Raw genomic sequence first — 22,500 nt, 5'->3', positions numbered from 1 at the left:
ACAACATATCATCGCGTGACTCCAGGTTTACTTCGATATGATGGTTATTATATCCGTATTTGTGCATAAAGGTGTTTCCACCGCCATTTCTTGCATAACTAATTGTACCGACACAAAAATATCCCACCTTGTCTAGCGTATTTTCTTTTGACGACATTTGGAAAGTTTACCGACAAGTTTGCTGTTTCCATCATGCCTGTCGTGACATTTCTTATCCTACGTACTTTACTTGCATAAAAAGTCTGGATGGAAACCTGGTTACTGATATACAAGAACAGTCTCACAAATGTCAAACACATTGATATACAAACAATACAACTAAAGAATAATGTGTGTGTAGATTGTTTGTGTTGGAGTGTGATAGTGTGCCTGTGTGTGTGTGTGTTCATTTGTGTGTGTGTCATTTCATAGTCCATAATGAGCTGTTGTTTTTTGTTGCTCTGTTTTGAGCCAGCTGCAGCTTTGTTAGGTCTTTCTTTGCTGCACTTGACCATATTACCGGACAGTAATCAAGATGGGACAAGACCAGAGCCTGAACAACTACTACAGTTGATTTGTGTCAAAAACGCAGAGCATCTTTTAATCATAGACATACCTCTCCCCATCTTCACGTCAATATGATTTGACCATGATACTGTAATTGACCACCCAAAGTTATACCTAGGGGTTTAGCTTCCTCAACTTGTTGAGGTTTAGGTCTTAGAGAATGCATTGAACCAAATACAACATTTTTAGTTTTAGATGTATTTAAGACCAGTTTCTTATTAATTACCCATTCTGACACAGACTGTAACACCTTGTTTAAATGTTCAGTGAGCTCACTGGCTTTGGGTGCTGACATGTAGAATGTGGAATCATCCGCATACATAGTCATTCTAGCTTCGTGTAAGACCAGTGTCAAATCATTTGTAAAAATAGAAAAGAGTAATGGCCCAAGGCAACTGCCCTGAGGGACACCGCACTGTACATATCTGATGTTAGAGGAGCTTCCATTAAAGAAAACTCTCTGTGTTCTATTGTGTATTTACAGAGAATTACCTCAACCCCCCTCTCCTTGAAATATATATTTTCCTCAATCTCTTTCTCTCTCTCTGCCCTCTTTCTATAAACAGCTAATTAAACTGTGTAAAATGTACTCTGAGAGTTTTAGATTGAACACTTTTGAGAGTGTATACCTTATGCTAGATATAAACATCAGTAATAAATGAAAATCAAAATATTCTAAACCCTTCCTCTTGTTCTGCTTTTGTAATTCTCATATTCACTCTCTATCTCACGCTCTCGCCAGGTCTGTTGTGTGTGTCCGTGCTTCCCCCGAGGCGCGGGTCATTCTATGTGGAGCATGGGACAGGGGTGTCGGTGGGTACAGTGCTGGCCTTCTGGTGCAGGGAGGGCTACCAGCTGGTGGGCAGTGATAAGATCTCCTGCAGCGTCTGGGCAGGCAAACCCCAGTGGAGCAACTTCCTGCCAGTCTGTGAGGGTGAGACAACACAGCTGGTCCAATCCCTCGCTAGCCCTTTCACTCCCAGCCTCTTCTCCTATTCTGTGCCCATTTCACCTAGCTCATACCCTCCTTCCCTAGCTCCCTTCTCCTAGCTGCTACACATTTCTTTTACCCTCTTTTCCTAGCTCCCTACTCCTTGCTCCTACCCCTGCAGTGATCTTAAAAAATATATCCGAAGCGACATGATAGGTGAAAGTAATTTGTCAGAGACTCAGTACTGGACTGAATTGACTTGCCTTTGACCTGCCTTCCCCTCAGCCATATCGAGGCCAGAGGACCGGGGTCTGCGCGTGGCCGTGCTGGCCTCAGTGGTCAGTGGCATCGTCATCCTGGCAATGTCTCTCTCCTTCATCATCTGCTGCCTGCAGGAACGCACTGGGAAGGACAGGGGCTCCAGGAGGGACGGCAGGAGCAGGTACACACAAACACACCCACACGCATTCATAGGCGCAAGCACACACACACGCACACATTTGAAATGCTTTATTTGAATCCACAAATCACATTACAGTCGAGAAGGATTCAAACATTTCATAGGTCATGGATATATCGACACTTGTGGATACAGAAAGCACCTTCTTATCCATACAATAAGGTTGCCCATGACCACTGACACAGAGCAGTACCTCGTAGGACGTTTTGCCTTTCTGCGATGCAGGCCTGCAATCTGAATGCACGTACCGTCAACCTGGCCGAGACTCCCAGATATCAGCACTATAAGTTTGCACTGATAACCAAGGCTGTTCAGGCGTGACACGAGGGTCTGGTATTTCAGCAACTTGGTAGCAACTTTCTGCTCCATGTAGGCGTCCATGAGCACCTCCCTCTGACCTTCCCCCACAACAACAATATGTGGCATATTTCGTATATTAAACACATATCACACACACACACACACACACACACACACACACACACACACACACACACACACACACACACACACACACACACACACACACACACACACACACACACACACACACACACACACACACACACGCACGCGCACGCTCCGAACCTTTACCGGAAAGAGGAGACAGGGGTGATATTGATGGAGATGATGATAACCACCTCTCTCCAGGCGTAGAGACACGCGGTCTTCTCGGCGAAGTGAGTGCTGGCTGGAGAGAGAGGAGGGGGACTGGGGCACGTTTCCCCCTCCTAAGATCTTCCACCTGTCACAGCGGCCGGACCTCCGGCTGGCTGCAGAAAGCCCTGTCTACCTGGGGGGCATGGCCGGGTTCGACAACCGCGGATACCTGAGGTGAGAACCTGAGATCTACTGTATGAACCGAAACGTGTTGTAAATATCAATTGAAACCTGCTACAGTATGCACCTTTTATAGACACCAAATATATTGGTTTGTTTCCACTCATTCTAAGGTCTCTCTCTCCCTCTCTCTCTCTCTCTAGGAGTCAGGAGAGCCTACTGAAGGCCCCGCTTCCTGGTCTGTTCCGGGCAGAGAGTCAGATCATCTACCCCCACGTGGTGCTCCAGAGAGTCCCCACCCCCACTGCCCCAACTGCTCCGGTCTACCCCCACAACATTACCTCCAACTCCGGATGTGCTCCCTCACAGCCACACCACATGCCCCCATATCCTACCCCACAGTATCCCATCCACAACTCCACCCCCCAGCGAGTTCCATGGCAAACGCAGCCCCATTGAACTGTCACTGTCCACTCGATCAAATAACACACTATTCCCTAATAAGTGCGCTATGTTTGAGCAGAGCCCCATGCAGCCAACCTTATGCAAGTTTTGGTCAAAAGTGATGCGCTACATCGGGAATAAGGTGTTATTTGCCATTTGAGAACAGCCCTCAGACCCCTGTCAGTGAGATGCTTCTACTACTGCAAGGATGGCTGGATGGGACACGTATTACTGTATATACTGTATGATATGGACTGACAGAGAGACCAGAGGGTCTTTTCCAGCACTTTCTGACTCCTCGCCTCTTCTCTCACTGAGGAAGCTCTTTCTGCTGTTTCTAGTGTATCTCTACACGGCAGAGGAGGTTTTTCTATCTCTACCATTCTCTCTGTGTCTCCTGTCAAGGCTTTTGTTCATTTTGTGGTGTCCTCCATTTTCACAAGCGCTTTCTTCCTATTAGTCTTCTGATTGGTCAAAGTCCCCTTCAGACCGTGCCTATCAGGACACATCCACTTGTTGATGTCACTGACTGAAGACTGTGAGATGTTGTTTGGCGGTGGTCCCCAAGTCGCCACTGACCAAAGAAGAAATGGACTTAGCTGAGGAAGGTGGATACAGAAATCATCCCCAATACAAATGTATGGGTGTATAATATATTATTCTTAAAGGTTATGAATATGCAAATTCATGTTTTTCATGAAATTGGATGATATTTGGATGAAAGTATGATGGCCAAAGTATGAAAAATGTAAAGTATGAAAACTGTTTCGTCTACATTGATAAAGTTTGGATTCTTGGATTCAGGAGGCGGGATTATTAAGGGGCTAGGGTGACATCACCCTAACTCTCTCATTTTAATACAACAATGGTAACATGATATTCTCTTACCTAATTTAAATAAGTACCGCCTTGTAACCAGCATCGGAGAAAGCGTGTTTACAGAGGGGCGTGGTTTATATAGCTAGATAGCTACTCTACTGGTGTTAGCTAGTCACTGGCTAGCTAGGTCTTCAGCCAGCGTGGAACTAAAGGGGGGACAGGTCGTTCAAAACTCACAGTTGTCAGATCACCACATCCGTCAGTGCTAGTGTGAACCGCAGCACCAGAAACATGTCAAAGGGGAGATGTATAAATGAAATATGTATATCATTGATGCAATTTCAATGTTGTTTGAGTTGCTTTGTGTATCACTTCCTGGTAGTTAGCCATGAAAGAATAAGTAATTTTCCAATATTTTTAGCATTTATATCCCAAAATAATACAATGGGGGATATTTATGTCACTCAAAAGGCTATTTTACATGGTAATCAAAATGACTGTTCAGGACATTTCATAATATGAGAAGGCCTTTCAGCAAAGTTCAGCCATTATTTTCCCCTATTTGTTCTAAAGCTTTGGACTAAAACTTTGGAGATCTCCTTCCCTGTTGTTGAAGTCTTTGTCGTGTGTTTTTCTACGGTGGTAGGAGACTTGGAACAGTCACACCAACTAACCTGCACTTTATGGATTTTACTGACGGGCTGACAATAGCAATTGCAAGAACCTTGCGCTGACTATTCCCGCAATATGTTTGTATGAAAAATGGTTTCTACCTAAAAACTGATTAAAGATATTTTTGTTTAGTTGAATGTAGTGTTCTGGGAGTATTTTTTGTCTCCACGTGACCTTAATTTCCATAGCAATGTGCCTTATCCATCAACTGTCATTTCTGCACTCTTCAGCAGCAGATCAGTCCCATAGAAAACGTTGACATGTTCTGAACCAGCGTTTCACTCTGTCCTGGGGACCCCAAAGTGTGCACCTTTTGTTTTTTTGCCCTAGCACTACGCACAACTGATTCAAATCATCAAAGCTTGATGAGGAATTGATTCCATGAATCAGCTGTGTAGTGTTAGACCAAATGTGGACCCCTCCTGTATAATGATGGGTGAAATGTGAACAGTAGTTATATCCATCAATGGGTGGGGGGGAAGGGGCGTTCTCGTCCTGTCAAACTATCCTCAGCTCTTCTGCTACTCCAGCTGTCTCAACTACAACCGAAGAGGAATGTCCACGTGGACCGGAAAGGAACCGGGAAGGACCTCACAGAACATAAGGATGGAGGTTTGAGGATGGTGGTTGAGGATGGAGGGTTGAGGATGGTTGAGGATGGAGGGTTGAGGATGGAGGTTGAGGATGGAGGTTGAGGATGGAGCGTTGAGGATGGAGTTTGAGGATGGAGGGTTGAGGATGGAGGGTTGAGGATGGAGGTTGAGGGTGGAGGATGAGGATGGAGGGTTGAGGATTGCGGGTGAGGATGGAGGTTAAGGATGGAGGTTGAGGATGGCGGTTGAGGATGGAGGGTGGAGGATGGCGGTTGAGGATGGAGGGTTGAGAATGGAGATTGAGGATGGCGGTTGAGGATGGAGGGTTGAGGATGGCGGTTGAGAATGGAGGTTGAGGTTGTCAACATGTTGACTGGTCTTCTAGCCAAACACTGCTCTGCTGTGGCTGCAGCTGAAGGGAGGGAAGGTTCTGTCTGCATCTAAGGTCTGTCTGTCTACCGTCCCAGTCGCTCTGTGTCACCTGGCACTTAGTTTGGTACTAACTTTTTTCTAGCACTGAAGGTTTTGAAGGTTTTACTTGTGGCGATCATGCTATGTGCTTGTTTTATCCATAGAAATAGATTCTAAATAGATTCTATGTCTATGCTTTTACCTTTGCCAGATTGATATGCCTGTCATTCATGGCTCTGTAGTAGGTTATAGATTACTAAATGGTGTACTGTGAGTCTCAGGTTCTAGATGACTACTGTGATTGTGTGGTGCTAGTTGGTTCGGGGTCTGAACCTGGCTCTTCTGGACCTGCTCTATCTGCTCCTGAAGCCCATACCCATCTACACCAACTTCTCCGTCCTCTTCCTGCTAATGCTGGGCTGTCTCGGGAGCATGGTCTGGACGCTATGGAAACCGAGCCCTGCCCAGAGTCAGACCCAGGGGAAGACAACTCTGTCTCTGAAGAGGAGGGCCCTGAAGAATATGCTAGCTGTCTTGGAGCCCACCGCGGTGGTGTTCTAGTGCTCTACACACTCGTTTTCCTCATGGAGTCTACAAAGCTGGATACAAAGTTGTGCAATGTTATGAAGATGATGATATGCTTCCCCCGCTTTGGCCTCTACATTGGTCTCATGTTCTACCTTGCCAGAGCCAGACAGCTGCAGGTGGGGTGTTTCTGGAGAAGAGTGGAGAGGAAGGCCGAGAAGACGGAGAGAGCAGAGTAGGCAATCATTGTGTTCAATGAATGGCTTCTCTGCCTTAGCGTCAGCCTCACCGAGTCGTAGTGGCACATCACTCCTGGGTTCATCCCTGTCCTCTTGTTCAGGTAGGTGGTGGTGGTAGTTTTTGAGTCTGCTCCGGTCCGTCAGAGGAAGGAAGGACACACCTGGAAGTCTGCGACCCGTAGGTCAATGGAGGGACTCCCATGTGGTCTGCTCGTGCCAGGCATAGGTTGGTGTCTTTGGTCCTTCCTCCTCACCTCTGCTTCCCTAGCTCTGGCGGCTACATTGGTCCCATGTTCTACCTAGCCAGAGAAATGCAGCTGCAGGTGGGGTTTTTCTGGAGAAGAGGGAGGAGGAAGGCAGAGGAGACAGAGACAGCAGAGATGAGAGAGAGCGCAGAGAGGACGGAGAGAGCAGAGAAGGCAGAGAGGACGGAGAGAGCAGAGAAGCCAGAGAGCGCAGAGAGGACGGAGAGAGCAGAGAAGACAGAGAGAGCAGACGGAGACAGCAGAGAAGACAGAGAGAGCAGAGAGCACGGAGAGAGCAGAGAAGCCAGAGAGCGCAGACGGAGACAGCAGAGAAGACAGAGAGAGCAGAGAGGACGGAGAGAGCAGAGAAGGCAGAGCGAGCAGACGGAGACAGCAGAGAAGACAGAGAGAGCAGAGAAGACAGGGAGAGCAGAGAGGACGGAGAGAGCAGAGAAGGCAGAGCGAGCAGACGGAGACAACAGAGAAGACAGAGAGAGCAGAGAGGACGGAGAGAGCAGAGAAGGCAGAGCGAGCAGATGGAGTCAGCAGAGAAGACAGAGAGAGCAGAGAAGACGAAGTGGCTGGTAAGTGGTCCCTTAGTGTGGCACAGTTTGAGCAGATGGTGGTTGAAATGCATTATGTAAATGTTGTATGCTTGTTTTTTCAACGACTATTCGGTACTATGCAAATAAATTCAAAACGACCCTTTCTCAAATGACATAGTTAGTGAATTCTCTTTCTGCCACCTGTTTGTTCACACTGTCACTCACCCACCATATTTCTCTTCTAGATGAAAACCATCATCTCATCCATTAGGTGGCGCTATATGACCACAATAATCAATTAACTGAAGGAAGGAATCCTAACTTTCGCTCTCAGGTACCTGTAAATGGACTGATGTCAATAGGGGGGCAAGTCCCCTCATGTCCCTCCCTCCTGTGAGGTAACGTTACACCCGAGGGCCGCTGCGGCTACAATGACCTCTAAAGACAGTAACGTAGGTACAGGAGGAGCAGAGGTGGCAGTGTGTCAACCAATCAGCGATGAGCTTTATATATAACCAATGAAGTTTAGAACAACTCAGGTTGGGGAGCGCATGGATGAAGAGCGCAAGCGACCAGAGCGTACACTTTCTTAACGATCAAGCCATGGATGTAACATCTCCTAGGTTACTGTATCCCGTGGTGTGTAGCATTGCTATCGCAACTCACAGAGAGTGGAAGTAGCTCTAAAACTCGAGTGAACACAGACCGAGGAATGCGCGTCTCTTCTCTCCGTTCGTGTTTCTCTGATGCAAGTGGCAGGTGAGCTCCGTTGGTGCCCCGGCTGTGCCCAATATGCCCATGGCCATGACGGGCGCGGGAGGCTTGCAGTGCAGGCGCAACAGTAAACTAGACTCATTTCTCAAGAGGAACACCGAGCGCGGGGTGTATGAGCGGATCCGCGCCTATGAACCGTGCGTGGTGGTCTCGGAGAGGGTGAATAAGGTGTTCATGCATGTCGTTCTCAGTGATGAGTGTGTGTATCTGGCTGAGTACCCGCCGCGCACCCTCACCCTCGCGGTCGATTTCAGACACATCCGAGACATCGAGCTGGTAAGGACTGCCTAGAGAGTTATGATATGTGTTGGGACATAAATACAATGTTGGAATATTGTGTAATGCAAACATCAAAAACTTTAGTGACTTCTCTGACTTGCCTTTATGCATAATATCTATTTTTATTGGCCAAACAACAAAACCATTCTTGTTTGGCTTGACTTGTTTGGTCACGCACACACACACACACACACACGCACGCACGCACGCACGCACGCACACAGACGCACGCACGCACACACACACACACACACACACACACGCACGCACGCACGCACGCACGCACGCACGCACGCACACACACACACACACACACACACACACACACACACACACACACACACACACACACACACACACACACACACACACACACACACACACACACACACACACACACACACACACACACACACACACACACACACACACACACACACAGGAGTTGTTCCTGATTATATACTGAACATACTGTATGTCATTTGACCCGTTCTCTAATTCTTTGTTATCTCTCTGTTTGACCTTTGCATAATTTGTGTACGGTACTGTCTGCACTCCCTACCGCACTGGGCCTGGGCTAAGTATAGAGACAGGACGCTGTGCTGCTGATCCTGTCATGTTAAGCCCTATTTAACTGCTTATGGCAGACACAGTGGCTTTGATAGCCTGACCTATTGATAGACTGAGGCAAGCGCATGATAACCATGAACACAGGCTGATGAGACCCGAAGAGACCTTACTACCACACAGTGTGAGGATGAGATCATATTAGACAGCAATGTAGCCAGAGTGGCAGTCTGCTTTGTGTTATTATTCAAACTACTTGGGTGAAATCATTTTGCATTGCCCTGTGCTCAGAGGATGGAGATTACACTTCAGGACCAATGGAATGGTTTAAAATGATCAAACTCCACCCAGCTGGGGCACCGGGCGATGCAAAATTAACTCGTCCATTGTCATGACAAATATTTGCATTATAGCACAAACAGACTGGCTAGAGAACATGGGGCCTTAGCTTGAAAATATGTGTGGTGTGTGTTCCTCTTTTTTTTATCAAGGAGATGTGTTTTTTTACTACAAAAATGTGTGACTAACGTGTCAACATGTGGGCAGAAGCACATGGAAATTGGAATAGAATACAATAACAGACAGCCTCTAGGTTATGGGTCAAGGGTTAGGGCAAGGAGTTTTTCCTCACCACAGCAATTCATGGGCGCTGTACTTTTAGTGACTGTTGGCCCAAAATAAGTGAATGCAGTCACAAAATAAGCTGGAAATGATTAAACATGGTAAATTAGTGTTACTACCTGAGCATTATTACCTTATGTCACTGGTTTCCAGTTTACCAGTGTTTCCCATCTACAGTTAATGCTGTTTGAATTAGCTCACCCTGCCCCTTTCTCACAGTATAGTCTGCCAGTCCAGAAAGGGAGAGAGAGTGTGTACAGTATGTGTGTTTGTGTGTGCGCGAGTGCAATCCCATGTGTTTTTGTGTGTGGGTGTTTCTTTGTGTCTGTGTGTGTGTGTGTGTGTGTGTGTGTGTGTCAGTCAGTAACCAGAGCAAGCTGTTTCCTGTGGCAGAACCAGGAGGAGCAAAGCTTCAGCAAGCCAGTGCGGCTGGGAGACTGTCCTTCTACTGTCTCCAGATATTGTTCCCAAATGGTGTCCCAAGAGACCGTTCACATTCATAACATGATTCAGATTCAGATGTAGCCTACTGTCCTCGAATGTCATCACAGCTCCCAAGGACCTTCCGGAAACAAAGATGCTTAAACAAAGTTTTAATGAGTGATCACTTCTCTGATCACTTCTCTGATCACTTCTGTCAATGATTCTGCTCCAAATAAAGACAGCAGTTCTGGTCCTGCTTTCCAGGTCAATGATCTACCAGAGTTCCTCAGTGGCCGGGACCGGGAGCGCTCGCAGCACATTCGTGTGGTCTACGCCACTGCAAAGCCATCTGGGAAGAAAAATGGTCTGCTCAGAGGAGAACCTCGCGTTCCTCCCGTCCCCTCTCCTCGCCAGCACTGGCCCATCTCCCCCTCCACGGAAGGTAAAGAACAACTGATTTTTCTCTCGCTCTCTCTCGCTCTCTCTCGCTCTCTCTCTCTCTCTCTCTCTGAATCAGGGTATAACAGGTAAGTTACACCGTAAAGGGGTTGTCATGAATTTCATATAACAGTACACGTACTGTAATATACTTGGTAATGAGACACAATATCATATAATTTACTGTATTATACTGTAAAAACAAAAGTAAATGCAACCATAATTGGAATGAATTAAATGAATGAATGTATTTTACTGTAGGGTTGTCGCTCCATGTCATTTCCGAAAGCTGTTTACACGCAGCATCTCAAATTGTTTTGAAATCACTTATGTAGTTAGGTATAGATAAGATTAGCATTCCTGCTTTTTTGTTGCAATATAATTTGATTTCTGAGAAATTAACCCTGTACACTCATGGGACTTTGCCTATATGGATAGGGCTAAAATTGTTGAAAGGGAACAGTTTGGAGATAATGGGAAAATGATTGTTATTTTGTTGAGCATAGGAAGGAGTCATAAGTGCATTCAGATGTGTACCGCGGCAAATTTTCTTCACAAGAAGCAAATAAACGACCCAGGATATGACATGTCATCTTGTAACTGTACATCCAACATAGTGATCATAAATGTTGCAATTGTATATGACATTTGGAAATGTGAAGTCCACATTTGGCTTGCTTGTATGACATCAAAGCGGTATTTATTATAATCCTCAACGTCTCATCCTTCAAAATACATTGCGTCCTCCTAATTCACTGCATTTCCCTCACTCAGACAACGAAACATTTGCAGGGAGGGATAGGGGTAACTTCTTGTCACGCGCGGTGCTCAAGTTCAGAACATCTGTCAGTCAAAACCCATACAGCGCTGTGAAGCTCAGAGCCAGAACTCTGACGTCATATATACGTTCCAATTTAGACGCTTATTAGTGCCCAAATCTGCCATTTTCAACCCATATAGTATATGGGTATCAGTGTAAAAGGCTAAGCTATTGGATTGCACCCAATTGGTCATTTTCATTTAAAGGGTTCATATAATATTCAATAAATATAGTACCAAACATCTGATTTGGATCAAACTTCTACCTAACAATGAGTAAGACATGATGAATCCCCTCCCCCAAAAATCTAAAACCACCCACTGACCCCCCACACCAATTCTTCTACAAAGAAAACAGTAAATAGTATCAGTTCTTTATGTCTGGGAAGTAGTATGAAGCTGCGGCTCAGTGTAATGTTTCTTCATACTATGTATTGTATTCTCAGTGAATTTGTTGATGGTTGTTTTCCCCTGTTCAGAGAAATTAGTCATTTAGGTTGATAGGTTTATCATCATACATCCTGATATTATCAGTGTGAATAATGTGTGAATAATTCCCCCCCACCCCCTCAATGTTTAAGGGATAGAAAATGACATACAGTGCATTGGGAAAGTATTCAGACCCTTCACTTTTACCTGTTTCTTGCATTACAGCATTATCCTTTCTCTTCTTCTCATCAATCTACACACAATAACCCATAATGACAAAGGAAAAACAGGTTTTTAGAAATGTTTACAAAAAAGTAATAAAACATAACTGAAATATCACATTTACATAAGTATTCAGACCCTTTATTCAGTACTTTGTTGAAGCACCTTTGACAGCGATTACAGCATCGTGTCTTCTTGGGTATGACGCTACAAGCTTGGCACACCTTTATTTGGGGAGTTTCTCCCATTCTTCTCTGCAGATCCTGTCAAGCTCTTGTCAGGTTTGATGGGGAGCGTTGCTGCACAGCTATTTTGAGGTCTCTCCAGAGATGTTCGATCGGGTTCAAGTCCAGGCTCTGGCTGGGCCATTCAACGACATTCAGAGACTTGTCCTGAAACCACTCCTGAGCTGCCTTGCCCCAGTCCGAGGTCCAGAGCGCTCTGGAGCAGGTTTTCATCAAGGATCTCTCTGTACTTTGCTAAATTCATCTCTCCCTTGATCCTGACTAATCTCCCAGTACCTGCGCTGAAAAACATCCCCACAGCATGATGCTGCCACCACCATGCTTCACTGTAGGGATCATGGCAGGTTTCCTCCAGATATGACACTTCAGGCCAAAGAATTTTGGTTTCATCAGACCAGAGAATCTTGTTTCTCCTGGTCTGAGAGTCCTTTAGGTGCCTTTTAGGAAACTCCAAGTGGGCTGTCATATGCCTCTTACTGAAGAGTGGCTTCCATCTGGCCCCTCTACCATAAAGGACTGATTGGTAGAGTGCTGCAGAGATGGTTCTCCCATCTCCACAGAGGAACTCTGGAGCTCTGTTAGAGTAACCATTGTGTTCTTGGTCACCTCCCTGACCAAGGCCCTTCTCCTCCTGTTGCTTAATTTGGCTGGGCACCCAGCTAGTCTTGGTGGTTCCAAACTTCGTCCCATTTAGGAATGATGGAGCCATTGTGTTGTTTGTGACCTTCAATGCTGCAGACATTTTTTGGTACCCTTCCCGAGATCTGTGCCTCAACACAATCCTGTCTCAGAGCTCTATGGCAATTCCTTTGACTTCATGGCTTGCTTTTTGTGGGACCTTATATAGACAGGTGTGTGCCTTTCCAAATCATGTTCAATCAATTGAATGTACTACAGGAAGACTCCAATCGAGTTGTAGAAACATCACAAGGATGATCAATGGAAGCAGGATGCACCTGAGCTCAATTTCGAGTCTCATATCAAAGGGTCTGAATAAGTATGTAAAAAAATATTATTATTATTATTATTTTTTTTTTAGCTTTGCCATTATGGGGTATCGTGTGTAGATTGATGAGGTTTTTTTAAATTCAATTTTAGAATAAGGCTCTAACATAACAGAATGTGAAAGAAGTGAAGGGGTCTGAACACCTTCTGAATGCACTTTATTGGTTTCCTTACCCTGTAAGCTGTCTATGGACATGGGGAGTTAATTTGTTTGCTAGCCTCCTCTCCTCCATCCTCTCTTCGCCTCTTTTTGAAAAAGGTCAAAAGTAATCGAGTAGCGGAGGCAAAGAGAGGAAACGTGGAAACAAATGCACTTGTGACTCTCCTTCTCCATTCGCGTGATATAAGGCAAAATTATGTTTACAGGGCTGGAATCCCGAAGTGAATGCGTAAAATGATAATAACAAATATCTAGTATCTAGTTATGAAGACATTTTATTGAGAAAAGGGTAAGTAGCGTACCGTTTTTTAATGTTTGCATGCTTTCTGCTTCGAGAAAACGGCTGATTCAAAGGGTTGTGGCGGATCATAAAACACTTCTGCGCTACCTGCCGCGAGGATGTTCTTGTGCATCCTCTGTCGAAGTAAGTTATTGAAGAGGACAGCAGACTCCTTTGCTCACCAACTAACGAAGTAACACTCTCCTCGATCACTCGACCACTTACCGGTTTACGTTTTACGGAGGAGGGGAGGACGGAGGAGTCGAGAAGAGGACAGACTAGCCCAATTGAGAATCTGTCAAGGTACGACAGCAAGCCATGCTTTGGCTTTGCATACCTGGTCGCTGTTTCAAATGCTAACCTTTTAGCATTTGTGGCACAAATCCAATGCAAGTCAATGGTATCTATATTACCATTTTCACACTTCATATCCATCTCATCTAGAAGTTACACCATTGATACAGGGCAAAACAGACCAAAATGACATAGCAATTTAGGTCAATTTATTTGTTTACATGTAAACTTTTCAAATCAAATATACATAACCTTAAAAAATTCAAACAATAAATAATCGATACAACTTAATTTAATCAAATCGCGCAAAACTGAAAGCACAAACCACCGCACTTAACGGTCGAATACAAACAGTGTAGTTATTCCCTCCGTAAGGCAATTCAACAGGCAAAACATCAGTACAGAGCCAAGAGTCGCAATTCAATGGCTCAGACACAAGACGTATGTGGCAGGGTTGTTACGTACTTGAGTGAAGACCCAAAAGCGGTTTTAACAGAAAACAGAGTTCTTTAATAAAAAACAGGAATGGCATAAATCCTCTTCCAACGTTGACAATGGAACAAAAAGAATGTAGTATAGTGCAGGATGCACCTGCCAGGCAGACTCCGACAGGATAGGACAAGGTGGAAGCAAACGAGACGACAGCTTGCTTCTGGCATCAAAAACACAAACAAGAATCAGACACTGAAAGTAGCAGGAACAGAGAGAGAAATAGAGACCTAATCAGAGGGGGAAGAGAGAACAGGTGAGAAAGAGTGAATGAGCTAGTTAGGGGAGATGTAGAACAGCTGAAGAATGAGAGACAGAGAAGGTAACCTAAAAAGACCAGCAGAGAGAGACAGAGTGAAGAGAAAGGACAGGAACAGACATAACAAGACATGACAGTACCCCCACTCACCGAGCGCCTCCTGGCGCACTCGAGGAGGAAACCTGGCGGCAACGGAGGAAATCATCGATCAGCGAACGGTCCAGCACGTCCCGAGAGGGAACCCAACTCCTCTCCTCAGGACCGTACCCCTCCCAATCCACTAGGTACTGATGACCACGGCCCCGAGGGCGCATGTCCAAAATCTTACGAACCCTGTAGATGGGTGCGCCCTCGACAAGGATGGGGGGAGGGACGAGCGGGGCGCGAAGAACGGGCTTAACACAGGAGACATGGAAGACCGGGTGAACGCGACGAAGATAGCTGGAGAAGAAGTCGCACTGCGACAGGATTAATGACCTGGGAAATACGGAACGGGACCAATGAAGCTGTCTTAAGGGGAACTGAGTGGAGGGCCAACTTAGGCAGGATTAAGCGGCCCTGTCTTACCTGGGAAGGTGGTCGCAACGCTGGACAAAAGCCTGAGCGGAGGGACGAGAGACTGAGATGAGAACAACTGGTACCCGGGCCTCTGTCGGAAAGTTGTGGGCGGAGGGAGGTTCTGACCAAGACGCCACTGCGAAAAAATGCGACCAACAGTCTGATTCGTTCGGCTTGACCGTTAGACTGGGGATGAAAGCCGGACGAGAGACTGACAGCCCCAATCAAACGGCAAAACTCCCTCCAAAATTGAGACGTGAACTGCGGGCCTCTGTCGGAAACGACGTCAGACGGAAGGCCATGAATTCGGAAAACATTCTCGATAATGATCTGAGCCGTCTCCTTAGCAGAAGGGAGCTTAGCGAGAGGAATGAAATGAGCCGCCTTAGAGAATCTATCGACAACCGTAAGAATAACTGTCTTCCCCGCTGATGAAGGCAGTCCGGTGATGAAATCTAAAGCGATGTGAGACCACGGTCGAGAGGGAATGGGAAGCGGTCTGAGACGGCCGGCAGGAGGAGAGTTCCCAGATTTAGTCTGCGCGCAGACCGAACAAGCGGCGACAAATCGACGCGCGTCACGTTCCCGAGTGGGCCACCAGAAACGCTGGCGAATGGAAGCGAGCGTACCCCGAACGCCGGGGTGGCCGGCTAACTTGGCAGAGTGGGCCCACTGAAGAACGGCCGGACGAGTAGGAACGGGAACGAACAGAAGGTTCCTAGGACAAGCTCGCGGCGACGGAGTGTGAGCGAGTGCTTGCTTTACCTGCCTCTCAATTCCCCAGACAGTCAACCCGACAACACGCCCTTCAGGGAGAATCCCCTCGGGGTCGGTGGAGACCTCAGAAGAACTGAAGAGACGAGATAAAGCATCAGGCTTGGTGTTTTTGAGCCCGGACGATAAGAAATAACAAACTCGAAACGAGCGAAAAACAGAGCCCAACGAGCCTGACGCGCATTAAGTCGTTTGGCTGAACGGATGTACTCAAGGTTCCTATGGTCAGTCCAAACGACAAAAGGAACGGTCGCCCTCCAACCACTGTCGCCATTCGCCTAGGGCTAAGCGGATGGCGAGCAGTTCGCGATTACCAACATCATAGTTACGTTCTGACGGCGATAAGCGATGAGAGAAAACGCGCAAGGATGGACCTTGCCGTCAGAGAGAGAGCGCTGAGAAAGAATGGCTCCCACGCCCACCTCTGACGCGTCAACCTCAACAACAAACTGACTAGAGATGTCAGGTGTAACAAGAATAGGTGCGGATGTAAAACGATTCTTAAGAAGATCAAAAGCTCCCTGGGCGGAAACGGACCACTTAAAGCACGTCTTAACAGAAGTAAGGGCTGTGAGGGGAGCTGCCACCTGACCGAAATTACGGATGAAACGACGATAGAAATTAGCGAAGCCCAGAAAGCGCTGCAGCTCGACGCGTGACTTAGGAACGGGCCAATCAATGACAGCCTGGACCTTAGCGGGATCCATCTTAATGCCCTCAGCGGAAATAACAGAACCGAGAAAAGGGACAGAGGCGGCATGAAAAGTGCACTTCTCAGCCTTCACATAAAGACAGTTCTCCAAAAGGCGCTGGAGGACGCGCCGCACGTGCTGAACATGAATCGAGAGAGACGGTGAAAAATCAGGATATCGTCCATGTAAACGAAAACAAAATGTTCAGCATGTCTCTCAGGACGTCGTTAACTAGTGCCTGAAAGACAGCTGGAGCGTTAACGAGGCCGAAAGGAAGAACCCGGTATTCAAAGTGCCCTAACGGAGTGTTAAACGCCAGCCCTCGCCTCCCTTCCACTCGTCCCCCTCCCTGATGCGCACGAGATGGTAGGCGTTACGAAGGTCCAATTTGGTGAAAAACCTGGCTCCCTGCAGGATCTCGAAGGCTGAAGACATAAGAGGAAGCGGATAACGATTCTTAACTGTTATGTCATTCAGCCCTCGATAATCCACGCATGGGCGCAGGGACCCGTCCTTCTTCTGAACAAAAAAAAAAACCCGCTCCGGGGTCTACAGACAATCACGGATTACAAAAGGAAAACCAGCCACATCGCGGACAATAAAGTCTTGCTCCAGGACAAGCTAGACACCTTCTTCGCCTGCTTTGGGGAGAAGACGGTGCCACTGACGCGGCCAGCTCCCAAGGACTGTGGGCTCTCGTTCTCCATGGTCGACAAGAGTAAGACATTTAAGTGTGTTAACCCTCGCAAGGCTGCCCGCCCAGACGACATCCCTCGACGCGTTTTCAAAGCTTGCGCAGAACATCTGGCTGGAGTGTTTATGTTTCCGTTTATGTCCCCACTTGCTTCAAGATGTCCACCATTGTTCCTGTACCCAAGAAAGCTAAGGTACCTTAACTAAATGACTACTGCCCCGTAGCACTCACTTCTGTCATCATGAAGTGTTTTGAGAGGCAAGTTAAGAATCACATCACTTCTACCTCACCTGACACCCTAGACCCACTACAATAAACGTCCCGCCTCCATCCACAGATTATGAAATTGCCATCACTTTGCACACTGCCCTATCCGTTCTGGACAAGAGGAAAACCTATGTAAGAATGCTGTTGATTGACTCTAGGTCAACCTTCAACACCGTAGTACCCTCCAAGCTCATCATTAAGCCCGGGGCCCTGGGTGTGAATCCCATCCTGTGCAACCTGGTCCTGGACTTCCTGATGGGTCGGCCTTAGGTGGGGAAGGTAGGAAACATCATCTCCACTACGCTGATCCTCAACACAGGTGCCCCACAAGGGTACATGCTCAGCCCCCTCCTGTACTCCCTGTTCACGCCTGCAGGTTATGGTTTTAGGTTTGGCGGTTGTTGCTGCTGCTCCTGCTGCTCCCCAGCGATTGACAGTACTGTCCTCGGCAGCCTTCTTGTTGGGGATTTAGCATCAGCCTCACTGTGTTGTAGCGGTACATCACTCCTGGGTTCATCCCGCTCATCTTGTTCAGGTAGGTTGTGGGTTTTGAGTCTGCTCCGGTTCTTCAGAGGAAGGAAGGACACACCTGGAAGCCCGTGACCCGTAGGTCAATGGAGGGACTCCCATGTGATCTGCTCGTGCCAGGCATAGGTTGCTGTCTTTGGTCGTTCCTCCTCGCCTCTGGTTCCGGGGGTGACGCTGGCTTGTCTGCCCTGGGTGGTTGGTGGTCTGCTGGTCCTGGTCTGGTTGGTGGTGGCCTGAGGGCAGCTGGAAAAAAAGGAAGGCAGGGGACGAGACCTAGGGTAGAGGGAGTAAGCCTTGCCTCGGCAACACTCTACTCGCCTCAAGTCAGCTGGTCCGTTGCTCATTCTGGATACTGGGGGGGGGGGTAGTTCTGACTCATGTCGGGCCGTGGTCAAGCCACTGTTACCCTTCCGTCTTATCCAGTCCTTCAGGCATTTCCACTGGACCTGAAAGGCAGCACCAGCCACGGTCAAGCCACTGTTACTGCCTCCTGGTTCGTCCAAAGAAAAGGATAGAAAAGGCCTACCAAGTGGCGCAGCGGTTACTACAAACCTGGGTTCGATCCCAGGCTGTGTCGCAGCTGGCTGTGACTGGGAGACCCATGAGACAGCACACAACTGGCCCAGCGTCGTCTAGGTTGGGTTTGGCCGGCCGTGATGTCCTTGTTCCATCGCGCTCTAACTACTCATTGTGGCTGTGCCGGGCGCATGAACGCTGAGTTCGGTCACCAGTTGTACGATGTTTCCTCCGACACATTGGTATGGCTGTTTTCTGGGTTAAGCGATCAGTGTGTCAAGAAGCAGTGCGGCTTGGCAGGGTCGTGTTCCGGAGGACGCATGGCTCTCGACCTTCGCCTCTCCCAAGTCCGTACGGGAGTTTCAGCAATGGGGCAAGACTGTAACTATCAATTGGGGAGAAAGCAACCATAGCAAATGTACACCAACCAGAGTCATAATGCTAACTTTAAGGTTTAAGCCTTGCTGCCACTTCAATCTGTTCCCTATAAATGTAAAAAAAGAAGGGGCACTATAACCACATAATGGTTAAATTGTGACATTCTGACTCATGGGTGCACAAATGTAGCTGTAACGGCGTTCTTTTGTTGTTGAAGGAGAGTCGGACCAAAATGCAGTGTGTAAGTTACTCATGTTTATTATAAAGACAAAACGAACGAACTATACACGAATAACAAAAATAAATACAAAAAAACAACAAACAGAACGAAACCTAATACAGCCTGACTGGTGAAACTAGCACAGAGACAGGAACAATCACCCACGAAATACAAGGCGAAAAACAGGCTACCTAAATACGGTTCCCAATCAGCGACAACGAGAAGCACCTGACTCTGATTGAGAACCGCCTCAGGCAGCCAACCTAATAAACACACACACACACACACCCCTAATCAACTACCAACCCAAACACTACAAACCCCAATACAGAAATACAATACAAAATAACCCCATGTCACACCCTGGTCTGACTAACTAATAAACTAAAACACACAATACTAAGACCAAGGCGTGACAGTAGCCTCTTACAAGGCACGCTTTAAAATATGTTACTGAGTCAGAAACAAGCATACCATGCACCTGCTAGTGGTCAAAAGGTTGTAGGAGCTCTAAAGATACGGTACTGTATTCTGTGGGGTGGAAGTACAGTACCTTTCGAAATACAGCAATTCTTTCCCCGCAATGCACCATCATTTGTCTGCTGCAGTAAAACAATTCTGAGTATTCTGCTGATTCTAATAGCCCAAATTACTGTATAAATGACCGTTTTTCATTACATTGCTGCTCTGTCTGTCATACTCCAGCCTATCTGCACCGTCAAATCCTCACATCCCTCTGCTGTCAGCTTCTTAAACCCTATAGCATTGACGTACCGTATGTTTGCTAACATAGAGGTAGTCTCTCTCTCTCTGCCATGCATCCACCTGCCTACAGCCAACTGCCTTCTGCCCTGACCTGGGTTAGGCTGCCTTTGGCTGGATTGGGCTGCAGGTGCCAGGGGCTTACACAGGTGTTAGGGCCATTAGAGTTAGGAGTTTACGTATCAGTGAAAGTGTGATGCTTAGGCCCACACACACACACACACACACACACACACACACACACACACACACACACACACACACACACACACACACACACACACACACACACAGGAATTCACATTATCCTCTCTGACATGTCACTGTTGCTACATTCCCAAAGCCTGTTCTCTCCAAAGAGATGAGAAATTCCTTCTCCACACACCCTCTCTCCCCCTCCATCTTTTTTTCTCTCCTCTTTCCCTCTCTCTTTTCCTCTCTCTTTCTCAGCCTCCATCTGCCATCCTCTTTCTTTTTCAGTCTACCTTCCTCTCTCTCTCATTCTGGCCATTCGACAACTGTTTCCCAGTTATTAAGTATAAATTACCGGGTCTCATCAATGTAAGGGCTTCCGTTTACATAGAGTGATCTCATAAACCTCTCTGCATCCTTCTCCCCTGTCTCTGTCCCTCTCACTCTCCCCCTACTCTGTCTCTCTCCCCATCTCTCTCTGTCCCTCTCACTCTCCCCCTACTCTGTCTCTCTCCCCATCTCTCTCTGTCCCTCTCACTCTCCCCCTACTCTGTCTCTCTCCCCATCTCTCTCTGTCTCTCTCAAGGTATTGGTGGAACTCTCCTGTCGACCCTCTCAGAACCCCCAGATAGAGACGGGTGGAACGTCTCCCCTGTCCCCATGAGGTGAGACCTGCTGTCCATTCCCATTCAACAGCCATGACGCTCTTCAGACCCATTGAGTCCCAGTCAGTCCCCTGCCTTACGGTCCCCTTTGAAATGGCCTTATCGCTGTCTTCCAGGCTGACACTGGCTAGAGGGCCTTTTCTGCATTATACAGTGAGATCCCATTATCCTACTGTTACAGGAGACAGTCAGTCTGTCAATCCAACACAGGTCAGGCCATGGACCATCGTGAGACAGACTGCAGGCCTGAACATGGTTCTGTGGTTTCACAGATAGTCTGGTTTATTTACTGTCTAAGCCTTTCTTAGTGGTAGCATGTGACATGGGTACATGAGCTGCAACACCACGGCCAACACAGATAGCTAGAGAGACACCTTGTGTGTTTGCGTAGGCAGGTGGGGGCTGTAGGCAACTTGGCAACAGCGGTATGTGCCGATATGAATGATGATACTATGTACACCCCTTACTGTAACTTTTCCCACATTTTGTTGTGTTACAGTCTGAATTTTAAATGGATTACATTGAAATCACTGTTCTAGACACAATAACCCATAGTGTCAAAGTGGAATTTTATTTTCATATTTGTTTACAAATTCATAAAAAATGAAAAGCTGAAATGTCTTGAGTCAATAAGTATTCAACCCCTTTGTTATGGAAAGCCTAAATAAATACAGGAGTAAACATTTGCTTAACAGGTCACATAGTAAGTTGCATGGACTATAGTGGTTAGTGGTTAACATGATTTTTGAATGTCTACCCCATCTCTGTACACACATACAATTATCTGTAAGATCCCTCGGTCGAGAAGTGAATTTCAAGCACATATTCAACCACAAAGACCAGAGATGTTTTCTAATGCTTCGCAAAGAAGGGCACCTATTGGTGGATGGGTGAGAAAAAAAAGAAGCAGACACTGAATATCCATTTGAGCAATTACGCTTTGGATGGTGTAACAATACACCCAGTCACTACAAAGACACAGGCGTCCTTCCTAACTCAGTTGCCGGAGAGGAAGGAAACCGTTCAGGGATTTCACCATGAGGCCAATGGTGACTTTAAAACCGTCACAGTGGAGTAACTACAACATTGTAATTACTCCACAATACTAACCTAAACAACTGAGTGAAAAGAAGGAAGCCTGGTCAGAAGAAAAATATTCCAAAACATGCATCCTGTTTGCAATAATGCATTATAGTAACACTGCGAAAAACTTGAGAAGAAATGAACTTTTTGTCCTGAATACAACACAACACATCACTGAGTGCCACTCTTAATATTTTCAAGCATGTTGTGACTGCATCGTATTGGGGTTATGTTTGTCATTGGCAAGGACTAGCAAGTTTTTTTATTTGACAAAAATAAATGGAATAGAACTAAGCACAGTAAAATCCTAGAGAAAAACCTGGTTCAGTCTGCTTTTCAACAGACACTGGGAAACAGATTTGCTTTTCAGCAGAGTTGCTCACCAAGATGACATTGAATGTTTCTGAGTTAGCTAGTTACCGTTTTAACTTAAATTGGCTTAAAAATCTATGGCAAGACATAAAAATGGCTGTCTAGCATTGATCAACAATCAACTTGACAGAGCTTTAAGAATTTACAAAAGAATAATGGACAAATATTGTACAATCCCGGTATGCCGTTCATGCTCTTGTAGACTGACCCAAAAACACTCACACCTGTAATCGCTGTATTGACTCAGGGGGTTGAATACTTATCTAATCATATCATTTTACTTTG

The 22,500-nt window shown here is 46.6% G+C and overlaps 2 protein-coding genes across 2 annotated transcripts in view; both read left to right on the top strand.

Moving 5' to 3' along the window:
- Window positions 1-4,789, top strand: part of zgc:162331 (uncharacterized protein LOC793007 homolog) — a 13,268-nt gene extending 8,479 nt beyond the window's left edge. The window contains exons 2-5 of the mRNA XM_064937968.1: window positions 1,289-1,480; window positions 1,763-1,919; window positions 2,589-2,771; window positions 2,921-4,789. Coding sequence (XP_064794040.1) covers window positions 1,289-1,480; window positions 1,763-1,919; window positions 2,589-2,771; window positions 2,921-3,176 — 788 coding nt within the window. The 3' untranslated portion in view covers window positions 3,177-4,789. The remainder of the gene's footprint in view (window positions 1-1,288; window positions 1,481-1,762; window positions 1,920-2,588; window positions 2,772-2,920) is intronic.
- A 3,176-nt stretch (window positions 4,790-7,965) lies between these two features.
- c26h12orf56 (chromosome 26 C12orf56 homolog) overlaps window positions 7,966-22,500 on the top strand; it is a 27,213-nt gene continuing 12,678 nt past the window's right edge. The window contains exons 1-3 of the mRNA XM_064938416.1: window positions 7,966-8,260; window positions 10,139-10,316; window positions 20,682-20,760. Coding sequence (XP_064794488.1) covers window positions 8,003-8,260; window positions 10,139-10,316; window positions 20,682-20,760 — 515 coding nt within the window. The 5' untranslated portion in view covers window positions 7,966-8,002. The remainder of the gene's footprint in view (window positions 8,261-10,138; window positions 10,317-20,681; window positions 20,761-22,500) is intronic.

This window comes from Oncorhynchus masou, chromosome 26 (assembly GCF_036934945.1).
Source record: "Oncorhynchus masou masou isolate Uvic2021 chromosome 26, UVic_Omas_1.1, whole genome shotgun sequence".
Classification (NCBI taxonomy): domain Eukaryota; kingdom Metazoa; phylum Chordata; class Actinopteri; order Salmoniformes; family Salmonidae; genus Oncorhynchus; species Oncorhynchus masou.
The sequence above is the reverse complement of the archived record's forward strand: the minus strand, read 5'-3'. Positions and strand labels throughout refer to the sequence as shown.